General features: G+C 45.7%; 1 protein-coding gene across 1 annotated transcript in view; it reads right to left on the bottom strand.

Moving 5' to 3' along the window:
* SORCS3 (sortilin related VPS10 domain containing receptor 3) overlaps positions 1 to 21240 on the bottom strand; it is a 437279-nt gene that overhangs the window by 332762 nt on the left and 83277 nt on the right. The window contains exon 3 of the mRNA XM_047762685.1: positions 14629 to 14728. Coding sequence (XP_047618641.1) covers positions 14629 to 14728 — 100 coding nt within the window. The remainder of the gene's footprint in view (positions 1 to 14628; positions 14729 to 21240) is intronic.

Raw genomic sequence — 21240 nt, 5'->3', positions numbered from 1 at the left:
GAGGAGGCAGGCATTGTTGGTTGCCTATTCAATATCCATCCCTGTCTCTCCTTCTTCCTTCCTAACAGAACCCATATTCTGTTGAGGTATCCCCCTAGGTGCAGGCACCTGCTTGGAGGAGGCTGGACCCCATTCCAGCCTTACTGGTCTGTCCTGCCCTGCCATAGGCATGCACATGGAATGCAATGCTGGGAGTTGTGTGCACTTCTGGAAACAGATCCCTCACTCTGAAAATGCATTGTCTCCTACTCTTCTTCTGGAAACTGTCATATTTGAAGGTGAGACTAGAACCTCAGCAACCATCCAGTCATCCATCAGATTAGCCTGAGGGCAAAGACCAACAGTCTAGATGGCAGAGGAAAAAAAAAAAAGGAAAGACCCTGGTCTTCCATAATGTCATGGAACCAATGAATTAGCAATCTGGAATTACTCTACTTTTAGACTTTGTTGCATAATTAATCAGTAAAGTCCCCATGCTTCAGTCAGCTAAGGCAGAGTTTTCCATACCTCATAGAGACAAAGCATCCCAACCAATACAGGCAGGTGTTATGATTCCCATTTTGTGCATAATGGCCTGAGTTTTAGAGCATTTAAAACTTATCCAAGGTCAAAGAACAGATACTGTTGAGCAGAACAAAGAGAAGACTGGAGAGGTAAGCTCAGAACCAGGTGGTAAACCACACATATGTGTAGACTTCTGCCAGGGGAACCAGGGAGATGGTGAAAGTTTTCAAGTAAGGAGTGCCATGATCCAAGCGGTGATTGTCAAAATTAAATGACATGTTCTGACTGCTGTCATTTTGAGAGGATGACTAGAGTAAGGGTTTGATCCTCACCACTTCCTCTCCTTCCCTCCCTTCCAGAGTTTGATGGTCCAGAGTCCAAGCACCTACCCGAAGACTTCAGGGCAAACCCAGAATGCAAGAGTTCACATCAAAACCGCTGGAGGACTAGAGAGAAATCATCTTTAGAGATGCTTAAAAGGAGAGTATGTCAAACCATTTACAACTAGCTTAGGGTCCAGCTGAGGCAAGACAGGCTCTCCAGAGAGCCACATCATGGAGCTATTATAGTGGAGGAAACCTCAAAGAAATGACTTTTTACAACCCTGTGTCTACAAGGCTGGTCTCCTCTGAGCTCTCGAATGCTCATGCTCTGTGATTTGGGATCGAGGCCGGGTGGTTAAGACCAGGAAGCCAGCAGTTTATTATTCTGAGCCGACTTTCCAGAGCTAACCTGCAGACTAAGATTCTGTTCTGACATCAATTCCCTCCTTTCTGAAGGTCCAGAGCGGAGTCAGGAAATCTTCCATGCATAGATCTGCTGTCACTGTCTCCCTGAGGATGATGAAAGATGGGAGGTTCAGGCCAAAGACCACTTTGGATAATTGCATCCTATCTCCCTGCTACTCTTCTTTTGTAACTGTCCTTCTGGCCTGGCCTGACTGTTTTAATCAGTCAAGTGCCTCTCCCACTACCATCCCCCAACAAGGGAAAGGTACTGTATAAAATTGAGCTGAGACTTCACAGTCTCAGTCAGGAACCTGGCTCCCAGACCTGCCCTGCACTTGGTGGCCAGTCCTCTTGTTCTCATCCTCTCTGGCCAGTCATTCTGTTTGGGACCCTGTCTCATCCTTCAGACTTTAGCAGATGTTCTTTCTCCAACTTGGACCCTTTCCCTCCTGGCTCAACCTTAACTCAGACTCTCCTCTGATTTTGCTGCCTTTGCCTATTCTAGGTCTAACGTGGCCTTGGGGACCTCATCCTTGGCCACATGTCCTTGGGCGGTTCCCCACCTGATTCACCCCAGCCTGAAAGACTAACCTGGCCTCTTCTGATCCTAGTGCCCTGGAGACTCTAAGTTTACTGGATGGACCAAAGAGCCTCAAAGTGCCTAGCTCTCCAATTCCTTCTTGGCTGCCTATTTGTCTAGGTCTGCCTACTTTGTGCAGTGTCTTTCTGTGTCATTTAACAAGAAAAGTGTTGGGCTTGAAGCCAGAAATCTGATGTCCAAAACCATGGTTCTCCCATTAAGTGGCTTCTTTCTAAAGCCTGAGCTGGACCCATAACCTGGTCCTGACATCTAGTCCAGCAGTTACTGTCATTACCCAGTCTCTAAGGTTTTGGGCCACCAGCATCTCTCCCACCATCAAGTCCCAAATGCAAATTCCACTGAAGTAAAATCTCTACCAGTGTGAGGTCCAGGCATAACATGCCTGACTGCTTCCTGGGCCTGGTACAGTGCCCCCTGCACAGCAAGGTACTCCCCAAACACACACTGCCAAGATAGATCACCCAGAGTTCCTACTGTGGCACAGTGGAAAGGAATCCGACTAGTATCCATGAGGATGTAGGTTCGATCCCTGGCCTCACTCAGTGGGTCTAGGATCCTGTGTTGCCATGAGCTGTGGTATAGATTGCAGATGCGGCTCGGATCCTGCATTGCTGTAGCTGTGGCATAGGCCTACAGCTCTAGCTCCAGTTTGACCCCCAGCCTGGAAAGGAACTTCCATATGCCACGGGTGCGGCCCTTAAAAACAAAACAAAACAAAACAAAAACCCCAGATCATCCATACACCACCAAGAGGGAGGAATGAATCTACAGGTGGTGTTTTGGGGGTTACAGTGCTGGAGGAGTTACATGGAGTTCTGGAGCCAGGCTGACCTGGATGTGAAGCCCTGGTCCACCAGCTCTATGTGCCTAATAGAGCTTGGGAGATAATGGGCAGAAACTTGCTTTGCACATATTGCCCAGGGCTGGCAACCATCACTTTTAATTTATACTCCAATAAGGGAGAAAGAAGCAACCAACCAATGGATCAGTGATAAGGCACATGAGTCAGGTGGCTGTATAAGGGAGAAATAGCAGGGATGCAGAGTTCAATAAGGGAGAAAGAAGCAACCAACCAATGAATCAGTGATAAGGCACATGAGTCAGGTGGCTGTATAGAGGGAGAAATAGCAGGGATGCAGAGGGAACAATTTTCTGTTGTTCCAGAAATTGAAAGGACTTGACCTAATGCTGGTTTGAGGTGGGTAGACTCCTTTTCCTAGAATGAAAAAGTCAGCTCTATTGATCTGGGCTACCTGGGAACTGGGAGGCTTCTCTGAGCCAGAGTGATACCCAAGAGAGGCTCAGTTAACCAGAATGGGGATGGGGCACATTGTTGAACACATACTCTGCACTCTGTTGATCTGAAGTTATTTAATTCTTAAATGTGTTTTCTAATCCTCTTGTGAGCCCCATCTACAAATGAGCAAGCTAAGGCTTTGAGGAGATAAACAGTACATCCAAGGTCACTCAGCAGGCATAGTGTGTGCCAGGAAGCCCTTCCCCCCACATAACTCCTCACTGGGCACCAGGGAGGAACCAGGGGCGGTTGGCAAGTTTCTAAACCAAACTGTAGCCTTTCCCATCTCTGACAACTGGGAGATACTCATGGACATTTCTAGAACTTCCATCCTCTCTGGTTCATTTCTTTCCTCTGTTTGGTCATCATGAGACAGCCAGAGCCATTCCTCTGAGTCAGACTCTTGCTGTGTAGTGGCAGAAATGACTGTCTGTTCCTGCTACCAGGGGCCCCAAGTGGGGCTGCCAGCACCAACTGGGCTTCAATTTGTCACTGAGGTCAGTGTCTCCCTCTCCACATGGGCTCTGACCCCCAACATGCAGGGATGGATAAGGACATGCTTGCTCCAAACCTGCCCTGGAGCCATTTGGCAGATCCGAGGATCCCAGGACGCTCGCCCCTCATTACCCAGACATGCTCATCAGCAGAGCTTGTGCTGAGCACCATCGTCTGTCATACTGACCTTGGGCTGGTAGTGGGGGGTGGGAGAAGGGCCAGGGTGAGGCAAGCATGCCAAGAGCAAGCTCTCTGATTGGTTGAGCTCACCAAGGAAGGAAAAAAAAATAGTCATTTATTTCACTGGTGGTGATGGTTGTTTTTGTTACAGGCATTTCTACCTCAGGGGCAGGGAGGCCCATTTGCTATATGACTGTGCATCAGAACATTAGAAAGAACATAGCACCCTGCCTTCCCAAACTCTTTGCAAAAGCTGCTCTTGTCTGGAATGCTCAAAAAACACACCCAGAAGGTCTGGAGAGGGCAGGGCAGAGAGAAGAGATGGAATAGGATGTTGAACACGGGCACCTCACTGGTCCAAGGGGCTCTTATGCTATCACCCCAGCTCAGAAGCCTGCTATGGCTCCCCATGCCCTTTGCACTGCATCCTAACTCCAACCTTGGGCTTCAACAGGTATATGATATCTAGCCCCACCCTCTCTCTCTCCTGTCTTGTCACTAACAAACCCCATATGCCGGTTACGACCTCCAAAGCCTCATTCCCCTGGGAGAATGTCATTTCCATGCCTTCTTTCTCCAAATCCCAAGTCTCCCAACATCTGCCCAATTTCTCCCTCTATGTTTCGCCGGCTCTGATTATGCCACAGGACAACATGTTCTTAAAGCTGGGTGCTGTATTAACTCTTTCAGTTATTGCTGAAGTTTGTACAATGCTCTTTGTTGAACATCTACACACACAGAGATGCATGTGTACACACCACATATACACGGAAAACCCCAAACCAATGAAATCAAATTAAACAAAATAGGTTAGGCAAACTAAGCCATGAGGAAGTACTGTAAAGGGCTAATTTTCTATTATTCCTCTTAAATGCCTGAATAATCTTACTACAAATCACATCTTTATTTTAAAAATATATGATCTCCTCAATGCAAACCCCAAAGGGCACTTTGGAGAGAAGCCAGGCTGTAGGTTTATATTCTTCCCATTTTCAAATAAATGCAAAAGAAAAAAAAAACTAGTAATCATTTTAATGAGCCTTTAAATAAATTCTTGGCTAAAGCACACTGCAGTAATTTATAGAGGGGACCACATACATACATTTGCTGAGAAAGGGACTTTGTGACTACAGAGTGAATTTCCAAGAACTGCTCTACATTCCTTTCCTTTAAATGATTAGTTTGAATTTGAACCATACTCCACATCCACTTCATTGCTGGGTCATACTTACAAAGGCAAATGGACACTTGTAAACCAGGGTCTTTCCCCTCATTGATCCACCTCACTTTTGATTTCTGGACTTTCCTTTACTCTAATTTCTTGGCCCCAGATGAAGTCAGATACTTTCACTCTTGGGGGGTTTACTTCATTCTTTTTTTCTGGACATACCAAGAAGAAAAAGGGTTGGATTTGGAATCAGTAAATGAAGACAGTTTGGTTCTGTACTTTTTGGGTTGTTTTTTTTTATCCTTTCTTTCACACATTTCCCCCTAAACTCATCTCCCTGTTCTAGCCTCTCGGTAACTGTTAATTTATGAGGCAAGAAAAATGAGGTGGTTGTGAATGAACAAGAGTGGGACCGTTTCTCTCCATCAGCAGAAGAATCAATCTATTTCCAGTAGTCAGCAGGTTTGGTTTTAAAAGACAAGGAAGACAACTGGAAAAAAGAAGGTGGCAGCATGCTTCCTGAACAGGGCAGGATGTGAGGCTCTTAAAAAACCCAGGGTTCTGGGATCTGCATCCTCCCCAAGGCAGCCAAGAAGCAGGCAGCCTGGCAGGGGAGACCCAGCAGCCCTGCAGCTGTGGCTGGCTCTCACACCTGGATTCCAGTGTGTCGTCCTCAGGTCAGCTCCATCTAAGGGGTTCACAGTTTTCCCCAACCTCTTGCTGGAGCTGGTTTCCTCCAAAACGATATTACATCTCTCAATTTTTTTTCCTATGGTCCCAGAAGGAGGGGATAGGTAAACAGTCTGTTATCCCCACTTTACAGCTTGAGAAACAGAGGCTCAGACAATTTAAATGAATGTCCCAAAATCCCACAGCTAAAGAAGAGAAAGGTCTAAACTGGAAATACTGATTCCTTCCCTGACTCCCTTCCTCAGGGACCCAGTCTCATTTCTTTGCCTTGAGCATGCTGCTCAACCATTCTGTGCCTCTAACATACCAGAGAGAGTTTGGATTCCAGACCCTTGACTTTTCATCCGGGTTCACTTGAAATGGGATTCTGGCTGCAATATCCCTCAGGCTTTGAGTCCAGAGAACTGAAAAGCTATAGATGTTTATATGAAGCCTATGGCTCACCTCATATTTTCACTGAGATGGGGTATATATTCCTAATTGTTCCCTACCTGCAACCACCATGGTACCCAGTCTGGGTTCTCCATCAGACCTGTGTGCTCCAGCAGTCAACAGCCCATGGACTTGGCAGAGAGAACTGGGTTAGGAGTCAGCAGACCCAGTCCCAGCACTGGCTCTGCTGCAAATGACTTCATGACCTTGGACAAGTTCCTAAGGGTCTCCTGTTAAATGAGGGCCTGCCTAAACAGTCTCTGAGGGCCCTTCTCTCCTTGACAAGCAGTGAGTCTAAAAACTAAATATGAGTGAAAGTGAGTTAGATGAGCACATTAGACCAAGGTAAGTGATCATCAGCAACCAAATTTGAGCAGGTCACTGACCTCTTCATGCCAAACTTCCCTTATCTGTAAATGGGATAATGATAGTACCAATATCATAGAGCTGCTGGTTAAGATTTCAGTAAGTTAATTCACATAAAGCATTCAGAAAAAATTTTGGCACATAGAAAAATTGCTGGTCCTCTTTCCCATCCTCCTCCTTCTCATCATCATTATTATTGTTATTTATTATTATAAACACATGTTATCTTTGGGCACAGAAGTGAATATTAGTGCTAAGAAGGACTTCTCTTACTTTCTCTTTAACTAGCTTATTATGCAAATTTTCTGAAGGAAGAAAGCAGTACCCACAGAGACAAGATGCCTGAGGCTGCAGGAAGTAAGCAGCCGTGAAGGAAGAAATATGATGTTGGAGAGCTGGTCCCTTGGCTGCTATTGTGATACTCAGTATCCTCGCCCCTGGGTTGCTAGAACAGGTGCAGCAGCATCTCTAGCTGCCTTTTCTGCTGGAGGAGGGCTGTGTATCCCTGGTTGGGGACAGTGATGCTCACGGAAAGTTGCAGTCACCTCACACAGGTAGATCCCCTCAACTGTGCCATGGAGGATGCTGCAGTTCTGAGTTCCACCAGTAGAGCCAGGGGGTTCAGGGAACCACCCACCTTCTGAATAAGAAACTGTGATGTCAGAGAGTCACAGGAGGGGTTATCTGGCCAATAGGTGGCCACAAAATCAAGAGCTATAGGGATCAGACCTTCCAAGGACTATGCCACTGGCTACCCACTGAAGCCCACAGATCATCACATGTCACCATGTACCCTTCTGAGAGGCACTATCCAAATGGTGGTCATCTAGACCATCTAAGCTGGAAGCATCCTCCAAAAACATAGAGCCTAACCTTGACACTATGCAAAGAAGGAAATGGAGGCTCTATGAGGAGGGAAGTTTATTCAAGATACTCGTTACCCAGGGGCACAACCAGGACCAGAAAGAAGATTTCTGACTCCTTCTCCTACTCCAATGGCTTTACCCTTAAATGACACAAAAGGTCCCTTTGTGTTGCAGAAGCTACTGTATGATCCCTTTGAGTCAAAGGGAGGTCTGTGTGAGCCATGCTCAGCTTAGTTTCTCTCACATAGCATCATCACAGGCCACCAGAAAGAGGAGTTTCTAAGCATTATCCTTATCCTGTTGCCCCAAAGACCACTTTGCAAATACCTACTTTTTACCTGGGAACTTATACTCAGAATATAGCATATGACACCCATTGGATACACGGGATTAAAGCAGATTTGGGACAGACTGCCAGTCCCCTCATCCTGAACCCACCCCTCAGTCCATCTAAAATATTTCAAGGGAGTTCCCATCGTGGCGCAGTGGTTAACGAATCCGACTAGGAACCATGAGGTTGCGGGCTCGATTCCTGCCCTTGCTCAGTGGGTTAAGGATCCGGCGTTGCCGTGAGCTGTGGTGTAGGTTGCAGACGCGGCTCAGATCCCGCGTTGCTGTGGCTCTGGCGTAGGCTGGCGGCTACAGCTCCGATTAGACCCCTAGCCTGGGAACCTCCATATGCCGTGGGAGCGGCCCAAGAAATGACAAAAAGACAAAAAAAAAATTTCAAAACACAGAAGATTCATGTGAAAATATTCAGCGAGAAATATCTTAAGCAAATAGGGAACGGAAGACAATGAAAGCCTGGCTGCACTGAGCCGTCGTTCTCACATGACAACAGTCACCTGGAGCTTAAATTACAGAGTGGCCACTATAGTCCCCACCTGGCCCACATCTCATGGGCTTTACCTGCCTGGCCCTTGTGGGTATTTGCGTTTGAGACCCAAGGTCTATACATGCAATTGTTTTCTGTGTGCCTCTTCACTACCCAAGCAGATTGCACATTTCTGAAAGCAGGAACCCTCATCCAAAATACTTTTCTCTGAACTAGACACTTAACAGATGTCTTAATAACCTAAAGTTTTCTTTCCACTTGTTTTTGGTTTTTTTGTTGTTGTTTTTGTTTGGTTTTGTTGTTGTTTTTGTTTGCTTTGCTTTAGTGTAAGAGATTTTAATATCTGTGAATTGAAAGTGTACTACCTTAGAGCTTACCTTCCCTGACCCTCTAACAATCTTGGGAGACATGGTCACAGAAAGCAGGAGTCCAATATTTTCAGATTCCACGTTTGTTCTCTCTTGAGGTTTTCTGGGGTCTCAAAGGGAGCTTGGGGTTATGCTGCTGTATTAAGAAACTGATATGGGAATAATCAATATCCAACCACACACACACACACAATTGCCCCTTTAGCAGCTTGAAAGAGGTGGCCTGCTCTTTGGAGAAATCTGCCTGGTAATTCCCACCCATATTTCTGCAATGTAGCCTGGAAGTAATTATCCTCGTGGTAAATCAATTAGGAAAGGAGAATCTAACACCCCTCTCCTGCCCCAAGAAACTGTTGATCCTCTAACAGTCATGGGCAGAAAACCCCAGGCAACAGAGTCCCTACTAGCAGAGGAATGTCTGCAGTCACCTGGTCTTATCTGTGGCAGGTGCAGCCACACTGTAGCAGGTCAGAGTAGACAGCATGGCCTGTGTGGTCAGACAGAGGTGAATAGGGATCCCGAACCTACTCCTACCAGCTATTTTAGAGAAAGCAAATGGCTCATCTGCCTGAGCCTCAGTTTCTTCACCTGCCAAATGGAAATAAAACTATTAGGCTAAGGGGATTAAGGGTGAAATTAAAATGGGTATAAAAATGAACTTAGCTGAGTGCCCAGAATTGAATAGGAACTCAGTTTCAGAAAGTCTTTATTCTATTCTGATGTCAGTCTTACAGTTCCCCCTGCCCCTCCTCCAACCCCACACAGAGGCATACACTCTACCCTGCAGTAATTTGATCACATTCCCTGGCAGTCAGGACTTTCCGTGCTCTCTATCTTTTCCAAAACACTGTTTCCAAATCTGCAGGTGGCAACTGCTTTCCAGCCAGAGCAATTAGACCATAATACACTTGCATTTCTCTATCCACTCAAAGATTTGTTCTCAAATAGACACCTGTGGTAGCTAAGCCCCACTCTTACTGAGGCACAAAGATTTCAGCCTGTTTGTACAAAGCACAGTGCTATTGCATGCAGGCTTGACCTTGGCACATGCCATTCTGCATAGGCCTGTGGACAGAGTCAGCTGATAGCATTGAGTTCTAGGAACCCAGGGACATTTATCTCCTGCAAAAGGAAGGGGAGGTTATGAGCTAGAGCTCAGACCCCACCACAGCAGAGCCCCTCCTCCAGAGGCAAGCCTAACATACACATCTAATGCACTGCTCTTCGAAAAATGCCAGGCTCAGACATCACCCAAGTGATCGGCTAACTGACCAATGGCCAGAGAAAGGCATAAAGTGAAGGATGCAGAATTCACATCAAACACAAGTAGGGCAGATCAAGGCCATTAAAACAATGCAGATGCCACTATACCATAGGATGATCTAAAACAACCTCAATTCAATTAGCTCCCAGCCTTTCTTACCAATACTCTCATATGGAAAAGACCTAGTAAACACAGCTAGTTCAAATCCCAGCTTCCTTAAGGGAGTCTAGTTCCCCAAATAAAACTGCTTGAGAAGACTTTGCAGACCCACCATTTACAAGTAGTACAGGCATGCTGTGATTTGCATAGAAGCTATTTCCTTATCTTACCTACCTTCTAAAGTGGCCAAGAGGACTATGTTGATAAACCTAAAAGAAACCTGAGTGTAGTAGGTGCTCAATTAGTGCTAAGATTATTACTAGCAGGAGACCATGCATATGTCAACACTTCTACTTTCAAGTTAATGGCTTATTAGCTATCTGCATTTGAAGATTTAATGTTGTCCAAAAAAAAAAAGTGTTAAGAAATTATCAATTAGCTTTGGGAGCAACTATGTAAATATGAGCACACTTTACCTTTTGCAAGGGGTAACAGAACTCTGATGTACTTATAGCCTCCAAGGAAAGCAGTAGCCATCTGTTACATAAGTAACTCATTAGGTAAAAATCAAGTGTTACAACAAGATTAACTGAAAAATCTGCTAGAGACTATTGTTATTAGCTGGCTGATTAACACTGGGAGCTACAGATAATTTGGGTGCTGAAAGAATCAGAAGATTTTTGCTTAATTCAAGCTCAGATAAGAATCCATATGACCACAGGTTTCAAGACGGAAACTAAAAAAAAAAAAAAAGTGTGTGTGGGGGGAATTACAAGGTCAATGACTCCCAGCATTACATCAATACAGAAACAAACAAGAATATTTTTATTTCTGGAGTCCCTGTTGCAGCTCAGTGGTTAAGAACCCTACATCCCTACATAGTGTCCAGGGGGATGCTGGTTAGATCCCTGGCCTCACTCAGCAGGTTAAGGATCTAGTATTGCTACAAGCTGCAGTGCAGGTCACAGATGCAGCATGGATCTGGTATTGCTGTGGTTGTTGTTGTGTAGGCCAGCAGCTGCATCTCCAGTTTGACACCTACCCAGGGAACTTCCATATGCCCCATGTGCAGCCATAAAAAGAGAAAAAAATAAAATAAAATAATTTAAAAAGAGAATAGTTTCATTTCTATCTGTCATTTTATCTGAGTGGCTTGAGAAGTGTAGGTCCAGTAAACTTGAGTATTCTAGTTAAGAGAAGGTCACCATCTAGACGATTTGTACATTATCAGCATTTAGAGTCTCAGTATACAATCAAAAACACTGAATAATAAAAATAAACAGAATCTAATTTCATCTCTCCTTGGAAGTTTCATCAGAAGGCACTTTGGGATCACACAGTCTCTTTAGGAAATGAATTTCTATGGAATTGCTATTTCTGAAAGAAAGGAAGAAATTCATGGCATTAGCCTATGTTTTATCTTTCCCCAATTGGAGTGAAGGACATGTTTGTACTTTTAACTTTCTGGGTGGCGGTGCCTCACAGGTGGGGTTTAACTGTGGTTTTTTTGGTGGTGTTTCTCAGAAAAGACAGGTAAACAGGCCTAACTCTGTGTTCACTGGGCAATAAATAATTCCTCTGAGGCATTGTTCCAGAGAGCCCATGGTCTGAACATCACCTCTGGGAAGGAGAAGTGGAGGTACTTTTCTGTCCCAGTGGCTTCCAAATGTCAGCTTTACCGTCCTTCTAACTTTGACCATGTGCCTTCCCCTATTCTCTGTCTCTCACCCTCCTGAGCACCTCTAGGTTATACTAAAAAGAGAGAAAATATCCCAGAGTAGGGAAAAATGGGAGAAGACCAAAAGAGATGCCATTATGAGTCCAATGGGAAACATGCATGACAGATGACTACTACAAGGGATGCAAACAGGTGTGACCCTTCATATGCCACTTGGGAAAATCCTCACGAAGACAGCTGATCTATCATCTACATGAAGATACGATTAATTCCCTCGTGGTCCAGACACAGGTCAGAGATCAGTTCTAAAGGGCATCTTCCATTTGTCAAGACCCTTGTCCTGTTTCTTCCAGAATGCAGACACTCCCTGTGACAGCCCCTGTCACTCCTCCTGAACCCCAAGTCATTGTGTGGGATGAGAGGAGCTTTAAGGTGGGAGTTAAAAGACCGACTGCCCATCCTGCTGCTGACCAGCTGAGTGACATGGGCAGAATATTTGTCCTCTGCAGGCCTCAGCTTCCTTCTTAATGGAGGGATAGTACAGAGGAAGCATTGAAATAGATCATCACTGACTGGATTCAGTCAAGTCTTATCATGTGACTATTATGAACACAGCATCAAGCTTTAATTCCAGGTCATGAAGCAACTGCCTCAAGCTCCCAGATCAGGACTAGACTGTCACTTTTGAAGCCTAGGACTGTGATTCTATGAAAAGAAAAGTAAAGAACAGAGCATGGTCTGAAGCCAAGAAACTTAAACTGAGCCTCAAGAGTCCTGGAATCTTAACTCTGGCTCCTTCTCGTCCCTGCCTTTGTGGTCTTTTGTGGCTTCAGTTTCCTCATCTGGTAATTGAGACTATTGGTACAGATAAAGGATCCATTTTTTAAAATGATTTATTTCTTTCTATTATGGTTGGTTTACAGGGCTCTGTCAATTTTCTACTGTACAGAAAAGTGACCCAGTCACACATACATATACACATTCTTCTTCTCACATTATCCTCCATCATGCTCCATCACAAGTGACTAGATATACTTCCCAGTGCTAGACAGTAGGCTCTCATTGTTTATCCACTCCAAAGGCAATACTTTGCATCTATTAACCCCAAATTTCCCAGTTCATCCCACTGCCTCTCACTCCCCCTTGGCACCCACAAGTCTATTCTCCAAGTCCATGAGCTTCTTTTCTGTGGAAAGGTTCATTTGTGCCCTATATTAGATTCCATATTTAAGTGATATCATATGGTATTTGTCTTTCTCTTTCTGATTTACTTCACTTAGTATGAGAGTCTCCAGTTCCATCCATGTTGCTGCAAATGGGCATTATTTTGTTCTTTTTTATGGATGAGTAGTGTATATATTCCATTGTGTATATATGCCATATCTTCTGAATCCACTCATCTGTCGATGGATATTTAGGTTGTTTCCATGTCTTGACTATTGTGAATAGTGCTACAATGAACATACAGGTGCATGTATCTTTTCAGATGAAGGACTCTTAACTGAGATTTACTGGACATCTTGGGTCCATGGGTATGATTCAAGGTATTTATAAACACCTAAAATTTGTTTGCAAAATTGTGTGTATGTGTGTGAGCAGGTTTCTAAAACGGAGGTCTAGAGATTTAATCACATTTGAAAAAGAGCTGCAATTTAAAAACTATCAGTAATGAAATCTATGATCCCTTCCAGCTCTAACATTCAATAATTCAAATCACAATATTGAAAAAAGTGAAAATGACAACCCTTTGGGACAAAGAAAAGAGAAACTATGCAGCTAAAATCAGGAACAGGAACTTAAATGGCTTTCCTGATTATCATAGTTCTGACACCTGGCTGGTGGGCACAGTTCTGGGTGTGGGGACCCCTGAAGCTGGCTGGATCTTTGGGTGTCCATCACCAGGGTTGAATCAGGAGTCATCAATTCTGGTTCCTTCCTTTGCTGGGGATAGTTAGGTGACGTGAGAAGGGATGGCTGTGCATTATGATGCTAAGAGCTTGACTCCGAGTCTCTCTGCTTTGAGTAGCAAGAACAATCAGTCACCTAAGCCAGAGCTGGGACTCTACCAGGTTTGAATCTGAGTCAAGGGACATCCGCACAAAGGGTGGAAGACGACCCCTGCGCCTACCTCACTGAAGGAAAGGTTAGCAAAACCACTGGGGAATGCAAATCAGATGATGAGGAGAGAGGTAAAAAGGACCATTTTCAGCCTTTTAGAAACCCTGCAATGGCCTTTTATAACTGTGGTGTGTTTAAGAGGGCCAGGGCCTGCCTAGGTTTCTAAACAGCCAAACTGTTCTAGCTGGGAAAAGGTCACATCTCCCCAAAGCCAACACATTAGATTTCATTTATTTTCTATAACCACCCATCAGTCCATGGAACCCAGGCCCCCTCCTCTCAGGAGGTCTTCATGACTAAAGTCTGACCCACGACTGGGTTGTTAAGTGAAGAAGAGAAAAGCAGAGGCTGGCAGAGCCTGCCTGCTCCCCTGTGCTCAGAAGGAGCTCTGAATCAAGCGGAAGAATCCAAAACTGCCTGTCCTTCTCTTGGAGGAAACAGACCAGAGAAAAAGGGGCTAGAGGGGGACTTGACTCTGGAGTCAAAAAGAACCATTCTTCATCGCCAGGCCTACTACTGACCGTGTGTTTACTACCTGGCTTTAGGCTAGGAAGTTACTTAATCTCTCTGAGCTTCAGGTGCTTCATCTGTAAAATGGGGACAGCAGTCACTTCTACCCCAGAGATTCACTGTGAGGATAAATGAAATAAGATATTAAAGTACACGGCACTGTTCACAGCACAGAGCGACCTCTTACATAGTTACATAGTTTTATTGCTGCTGCTGCTGCTGCTGCTGCTGCTATCATCATCATCACTGCTACTACCCTCTCAAGGGAGATGTTAGAAATACAGCATCCGTGGTGTTCCTGGCATATACAATAGGTACTCTGCAAGTGATTTCATGGCCACTGCTTTTTTTTTTTTTTTCCTAACTCTTGGCCCCTGGAAGCCATTCCATTCCACAGGGCGTGCTCAGGACCCACTGCCCCCCTCTTACCTTCCTTTTGTTGGTGGGATTGACGTAGAGGTAGCTGAGCACAGTCTTCAAACCTACTTTGTCATTCAGCTTCTCATAGGTGGTGCCATAATCTGTTGATCTGCAGGTAAGAGAGACAGAAAGAAAGGGAGAGATTGTTTTACCAAATGGGGGATTGTGTTTAAAGGGGAGCCTGGCTCTACTCTGACCTGCATCTTTGTTCCCAAATCACATGAGTGCTTAAAAGTGTTCTCCAGAGATAAAAGGCCCCATTAATTTTAGAAGAGCAATTAGACTAATGCATCTGCTTACTACCCAAGCTCGCTCGCCTTTGCTCCCAGCCTTTCTCGGAGACCTACTTTCCTGCCCTTTGTGAGGCTGTGCGGTGACAGGAGCTGCCAGAGTCCCCATGGGACCTCTTTGGGGAGAGGCATACATTCTCACCAGGGAGCAGTAGGAGGAGATCCTGAGGTCACTGGGGTGCCACCAACTTCATGCTCCCTCCATTGAGCCTGAAGCCAGGGGGCCCTCAGAGGGGGCAGAAGTGTTGTATCCAGGGGCCTGTAGGGTCCAGTGGCTCCATAATCAGGCTGCACCCAGCAGAAAGTCTAATGGTGTCTCACAGACACCAGAACTGAACCAGAGACACTGAACTGCTTCCAAAAGCCCATCATTCCAATGATCCTGTTGGCTACCTGCTCCTCCTTTGGGCCTAATTTCCAGGGCTCTGACCTTATACCAAGACCAAGAGTCAGGGCTCAGAGAAGGAAGTCAGGCCAAGCAACCCACAGGCTCCTTCCTCCCCATCTGGAGGTGGAGGGAGAGCAAGCACCCACCAATGAATTCCAACCTCCCTGCTGCTCCCATCTTGCTTTCCCCTTCACCCTGCACCCTTCCCTCCCTATCATACCACCAGCATCAGGTCCTCACCCTCTTTCTGCTGTCACCTTCCTTGGCTGGACCCAGGAAGCTTTTCCCACGTGAGTTTTAGGAAGCCTCAGGCCAGCTCACTCTCTCTACAGTCAAGTGACCTCCACTGAGGTGCCTGCATTCCACCTCAAATCTCAGTTCCCAACTCTGGCCCTGGGCCTCCCCTAGTAATAACCTACCCTTGTCTTTTCCCTGATCCTTTACCCACCCTCTAACTCTAACCTGATTCTGCCCTGGCCACAGCTTAGCTTTATAAATCCATTAGCCACTTTCTCCGATGACCTTGAATAACTGTCCTCACTCCGTGCAACCTGGCAAATTCTGTGCCCCAGCTCCATCTTAAATATGCACCCTTACCTTTGTTACGGCTTCACTAGTCCCCTTCCCAGTCACCCCCAACTCTCCTCTGCATCAGAACAAAGATCCCCAGCCATTGTACACCCAAAGGCACACACAGCATTTGCTGCTTTCATTCTTTCATATTGTCATGATTCATTCTCTTATGTTCTGTTTCCCCAACCACAAGAGCAAGGTGCTTCAGAGAATGTTATGCGGCAAAGAAAGAATGTGAACCTGGGGCAGAGCAAAATCTCTGTTTCATTCCTAGATGGGCAGCACCCATGACCAAGGGACCAAGTATGAGTTATTTGCTGGAGTCTCAAGTTTCTTAAATGAAAAATGGGCATAATTTACTCTCACAAGGTCTTTGTGAGGATGCAAAATTGCAATACATGGAAAACCACCTAATAGGATGTAGGCATTCTAAAATGGCAAAAAATAAATGAATATTTCCCATTGTGGCTCAGTGGATTAAGGACCCGACATAGTGTCCATGGGGATGCAGGTTCAATCCCTGGCCTCACTCAGTGGGTTAAGTACCCGGCGTTGCCTCGAGCTGTGGTGTAGGTTGTAGATGCAGCTCTGATTCCACCCCTAGCCTGGGAACTTCCATATGCTATGGGTGTGGTTCTAAAAAGAAAAGGAAATATAAATAAATAAATGAAATTGCAAAGGACATTCACATCTCCTTTCCCCAAAATGTGCAGAACCAGCCCTTACACATCATGCACACTTGGCACGTTTCCTGAATAAACAGACTTCAGTATTTCTAATCCCTCCGTAGGCTACAGGCCTCACATGGTCATCGGTTAAACTAACTTTAATAATCATTCCCCAAAACTGACTTCTTATCTTTGTCTCCTGTCTACCTTAGGCACTGCCAATCAGAGAAAGCCTTGCCTTTATCTCTCAAACCCAGCTCAGTCTCCAAGTCTTCATGATTCTACATCCTAAATGACTTAGACCCCTGGTCTCTCCATCTTCATTCCAAGGCTGTAGCTCAGGCATTCTCAGTTTTGCCATGATCCCCCAATTTGATGCTCTTCTTCAAGCTTCTCCCCTTCCCACCTATCTCCATGCTATCATCAGGTTATAGTTCAACCACACAGATCTGTCCACCTCTCTCCCAGCAGTGGTCACCCAGTGCCTGCACACAGTGAAGTCGTATCCTCCAAGCCTTATCCTGTAAAACCTGGCTAGAACTCCCCTTACTAGACTCACTTCCAGCCACCTGCTCCTCTGTCCCTTTCTCTCCAGCCTCATCCAGCTTATCTTGAATGTCCTGCATTTTTATGGCACATCATTCCCTCTTGCCTGGACTATCTCCATCCTCTGTTTCCTCCACTTGATAAATGGCTCTCCAACCTTCACACTCAACTCCAATATCACCCTCCTTCCAACATTCTTATGCGGGAATTAAGCACCATTTCCTTTGTGTTCTCATACCACCTTGTACGCATTTCTATTGTATCACTCATCCTGTTGTTGTGATCATACCATCTTTATTCTGAGACCTCTTCCTTGACTATAACTCACTAAGGTCAAGAGCCATGTCTTATCATGGCCCCCAGTGCCTTGTACCATGCCTGATACAAAGCAAGTGCTGGATGTATTGATTTTTGTATTGTTTGGTTTTGTCTTTATATGCAAGAATGAATGAACCCAAACCTACTCACAAGTTCTTAACCCACTATTAATATCTAGTGGCCACACAGCAGAAAGCCACACCTTGACAACACACCTGACACTCCAAATGCTGGCACAATCTTGCAGGCTGGTAGGGTCAGGTAGCCCCTGGTGCCAGGGAAGGATCTAGCATAAGGTTAAATGACCAATTCCCCTGACCTCCTATCCTACCCAGGACAGAGGAGAAGATACACCATAATCTCTAGAGACTGTGAGTAGTATTTTTTTTTTTTTTTGTCATTTTTGGCCACCCTGCAGCATACGGAGCTTCCAGGCCAGGGATCAGAACAGATCTACAGTCAAGACCTAAGCCACAGCTATGGCAATGCTGGATCCCTCACCCACTGTGCTGGGCCAAGGATCAAACCTGGTCCCAGGGCTGCTGATCCCATTGCACCACAGTGGGAGCTCCTCAGTAGTATAGTTTTATCAATACAAATAAAACAGATAGAACAAGTTGCTTCCTGATTCTACACTCTGGGGGCATAAAGATAGTGCCATGCAGGGAAAGAACACTGAACTTGGAATCTGGAAATCTAGACTCTTGAAGTAACTCTGAAAGGCACACAAAGTGTTACCCTGGGAAGGTCAATTCTCTAAGCCTGTTAAAGAATTCTTCTGACACATTAAAATGGAAAGGCAGGAGAGTCCTTCATTTAGGACTCTCACGATGGGAAACAGGAACCATGGCAATTAGTTTTGCAGCAGAGCAGGGAGGTTAGGCTCAAGTTCAAATACAACAAGGAAAAAGTGGGAATTTATAGCCAAAGAGAAGGGTGGGGTTCAGTGGATAGTGGATATTACTAAGAAGTAAGGAAACACTTTGATAAACTGACCTGGCAGGATTCTTGCTGAAAGTGGGCCAAGGTGAGCGGACATCACCTGGGGAATGGTAGGGATGGGGAATATGATCTGATATTGCATATGATGAGCTATTTTTGCGAGGGGTGGGAGGATTCTGCTAAACTAATTTTGCAGGACTGTTGCTAAATACAGGCTCTTAATAACATTCCCAAGAACAGGGCCTAGTTGAAAAAGAGCTCGGAGGATGCAGACTAGAGTTTGGTCAAGAAGAGAATCATTGTCAAGCCCCATTCTACCATCAACGCAAGAGTTTTAACTCAGATAAGCTTAAGACCTCTTCTGGACTTTAAATCTTATTATCCCACCAAGAACAGTGCTAAGCTGTTTTCCAACTAGCAACTTTTCCTCCTGCTATATATAGCAAACACCTTACTGAGAAAAGCTAAACTCTCAGGGCTCCCTGCATGACTGATGTCACAACAAAATTCCTTCCAGAATCCCAATAACCCTCATCAAAGGTAGTGCGCTTAGCATGACACCCAGCCTCTCCTTCTGCAAAGCTATCCAACTGACTCACACTGACTTTGCTGTTTTCCAAAAGCAGCTGCTGGGGGTAGGGGCTTCCCAACACAGGATATACCAGGCTCAGCTTCCTCTGTGCCTCAGGCGGTCGCTGCTCATTCAGGCAGACAGAAACAAGTCCCAGTGAATACGCCGCAAGAAGCCAGTGAGCCCTGGGACCAAAAGAGCCCTGGACGCTGTCCCTTCCAGCACGGACACTGCACGCCACGTTGATCACAGAGTTCTGTGGGCCCCCTTTGTCTGGTGTGTGAGGCAGCTGGCAGAGAGGCCTCAGTGCCTTTGCCAGAAACAGCTGTGTCTGCAAAAGTCACTTTGACAAGAAAGCAGACCATCCTCCACCTTGTGACTCCAGGCATCTGCCGGCGGGGTCACTTAGAGGAAGCAGGTTCTTTTCCCCTATTTTAAATCTAGTTTCCCAAATCTTGACACTAAGCTCCTCACATCAGGACGTCCAGAAAGCTGGAAACATCCCATGCATATACTGAGCAACCACCATGGGCCTAGCACAGTGCCAGTTACCATTGTAAATTGCTCAGAACACACAGCTAACCTGGCAGGCAGCACGTAAGAGATGCCAGGGCTTCCAGCTTCTGTGTCTGGGCGCAGATTACTCCAGTTCCAGAAGGTGTGCACGCCACTGCTGTGTGCACGTGTGCGCGTGTGTATGTACACATGTGTGGGTATATGCACACATATGTATATTTCCCTTTTTCATGTCCTTTCTTTGTCTTTTGTTACAAATTCTTTTCAGCACACAGAAAAGCACAAGATGCCAATCATATGCCCACTACTAGATTTACAGGTTGTTCATAAACACAAAGACTTGATAATCTTTTCAAGTGTTTTTACATTTACATACATGTTACCATACAGGATATCTGTTCTGCAGCTTGCTTATTTTGTCCAACATTCAGTTTGGGGAATTTTATCCACGTTGATATGCCTAGCCCTAATTCATGCATGTTAACTGTTATAGAGCATTGCAGCTCACCAATAAACCACTGCCCGTTTGTCCTTTCTACCACGGATAAATATATTTGTTTCTTTCTTTTGAAATTTGCTATGGTACATGTTTCAATCATTGTTGTTACACATGGCTTCTTGTGCATCTGTAAAGAAAAGTTCCTTCTGGAGGGACACTTGGATGTGCACCTCCCACTCATACCCTGTGCATTGCTGGTTACTGACAAATTCTTCTCCAAAGAGTATGTACCTACAAAGAGACACTCCCTTAGTCCCCAGCTCCAGGAATGAGGCCCTTCTTTATCGCCAGAGCCTGAGTCCATAGCTCTTGACTGAGTCACAGCTCTTGGTCTGACACCAGCTGTCTCTGCCTCCAGATTCCTGAATTCCGGAGCATCTGAACCTCATCAGCAGCTGGGGCCCTGAAGGCTGGTCTCACAAGTGCTGTCCCTGATTTTTTCCAGTGGCATCACTGTAGGTCATCCACTCTGCGGCTCTACCACCTGCCCAGGAACTTGAGCCAGCCAACCACTCACACTCCTCCCCAGGTACCTGATGCTGACTGGTGGACCAGGTGACCACACTCCTCAGCCTCCCTAGATTCCAGGTCTGAGCCCATCAACTTTTCAGGAGCTCCTGTACTATCCTGATAGGCCTCAGAAGAGCTCCATGTGGGTCCGTACACTCTGGAAAGACCCTCGCCCCAGCCTAAACTGCCATAACCCTGGCAGTTACCCAAGGCTATTCACTCAATGACAATTTCCAGAGTCGAGTTATGAATATGGTACACTTTCATCCACCCAGCAAGCTCCCACTCCTCCAGTGAGCTTCTGGGGAAGAGACTGGTGGCAATAAGCATATGGTCTGCTATTTTAAAAGTACAAGAACAGAAAAGAAAAAGTTTCAGCCAACACAGCCAAGACAGCTTCCCAGTTGAGCTGAGCTGGAGCTCAATATCGCCAACCTCCTCTCCATTGCCCCGTTCCATTCCCAGTGCTGTGTTCCTGCCAGAGGTGAGAGGGCTCTGGAGGGCACTTTGCCAGTTCTCACCAGGGCACCAGATGTTCAGAATCGAGTAGAAACACTGCTTTCCTAATCCAGCCAGCTGTCTCTCGCTGCCCACCTGTGCTCCTCAGCCCCCTCCCCCTTCCCTCTCCCTCACCCCTGAAAAGGAACTGGGAAATCTCAAGTCTTTTATTCCTCAGTTCTCTTATCAGTCTCTCATCTCCTCAGTGGACTCTTTTCTCTATGATATAACCTAAAATTAGCAAACAACCTCAGTCCTGGTAGTTCCCTTTCCTGTTAGCAATTTTATTTTGTTGTGTTCAT

The sequence above is a fragment of the Phacochoerus africanus genome, chromosome 15 (assembly GCF_016906955.1).
Source record: "Phacochoerus africanus isolate WHEZ1 chromosome 15, ROS_Pafr_v1, whole genome shotgun sequence".
Lineage (NCBI taxonomy): Eukaryota > Metazoa > Chordata > Mammalia > Artiodactyla > Suidae > Phacochoerus > Phacochoerus africanus.
Note: the sequence above shows the minus strand (reverse complement) of the source record. Positions and strands in the feature narration are given on the sequence as shown.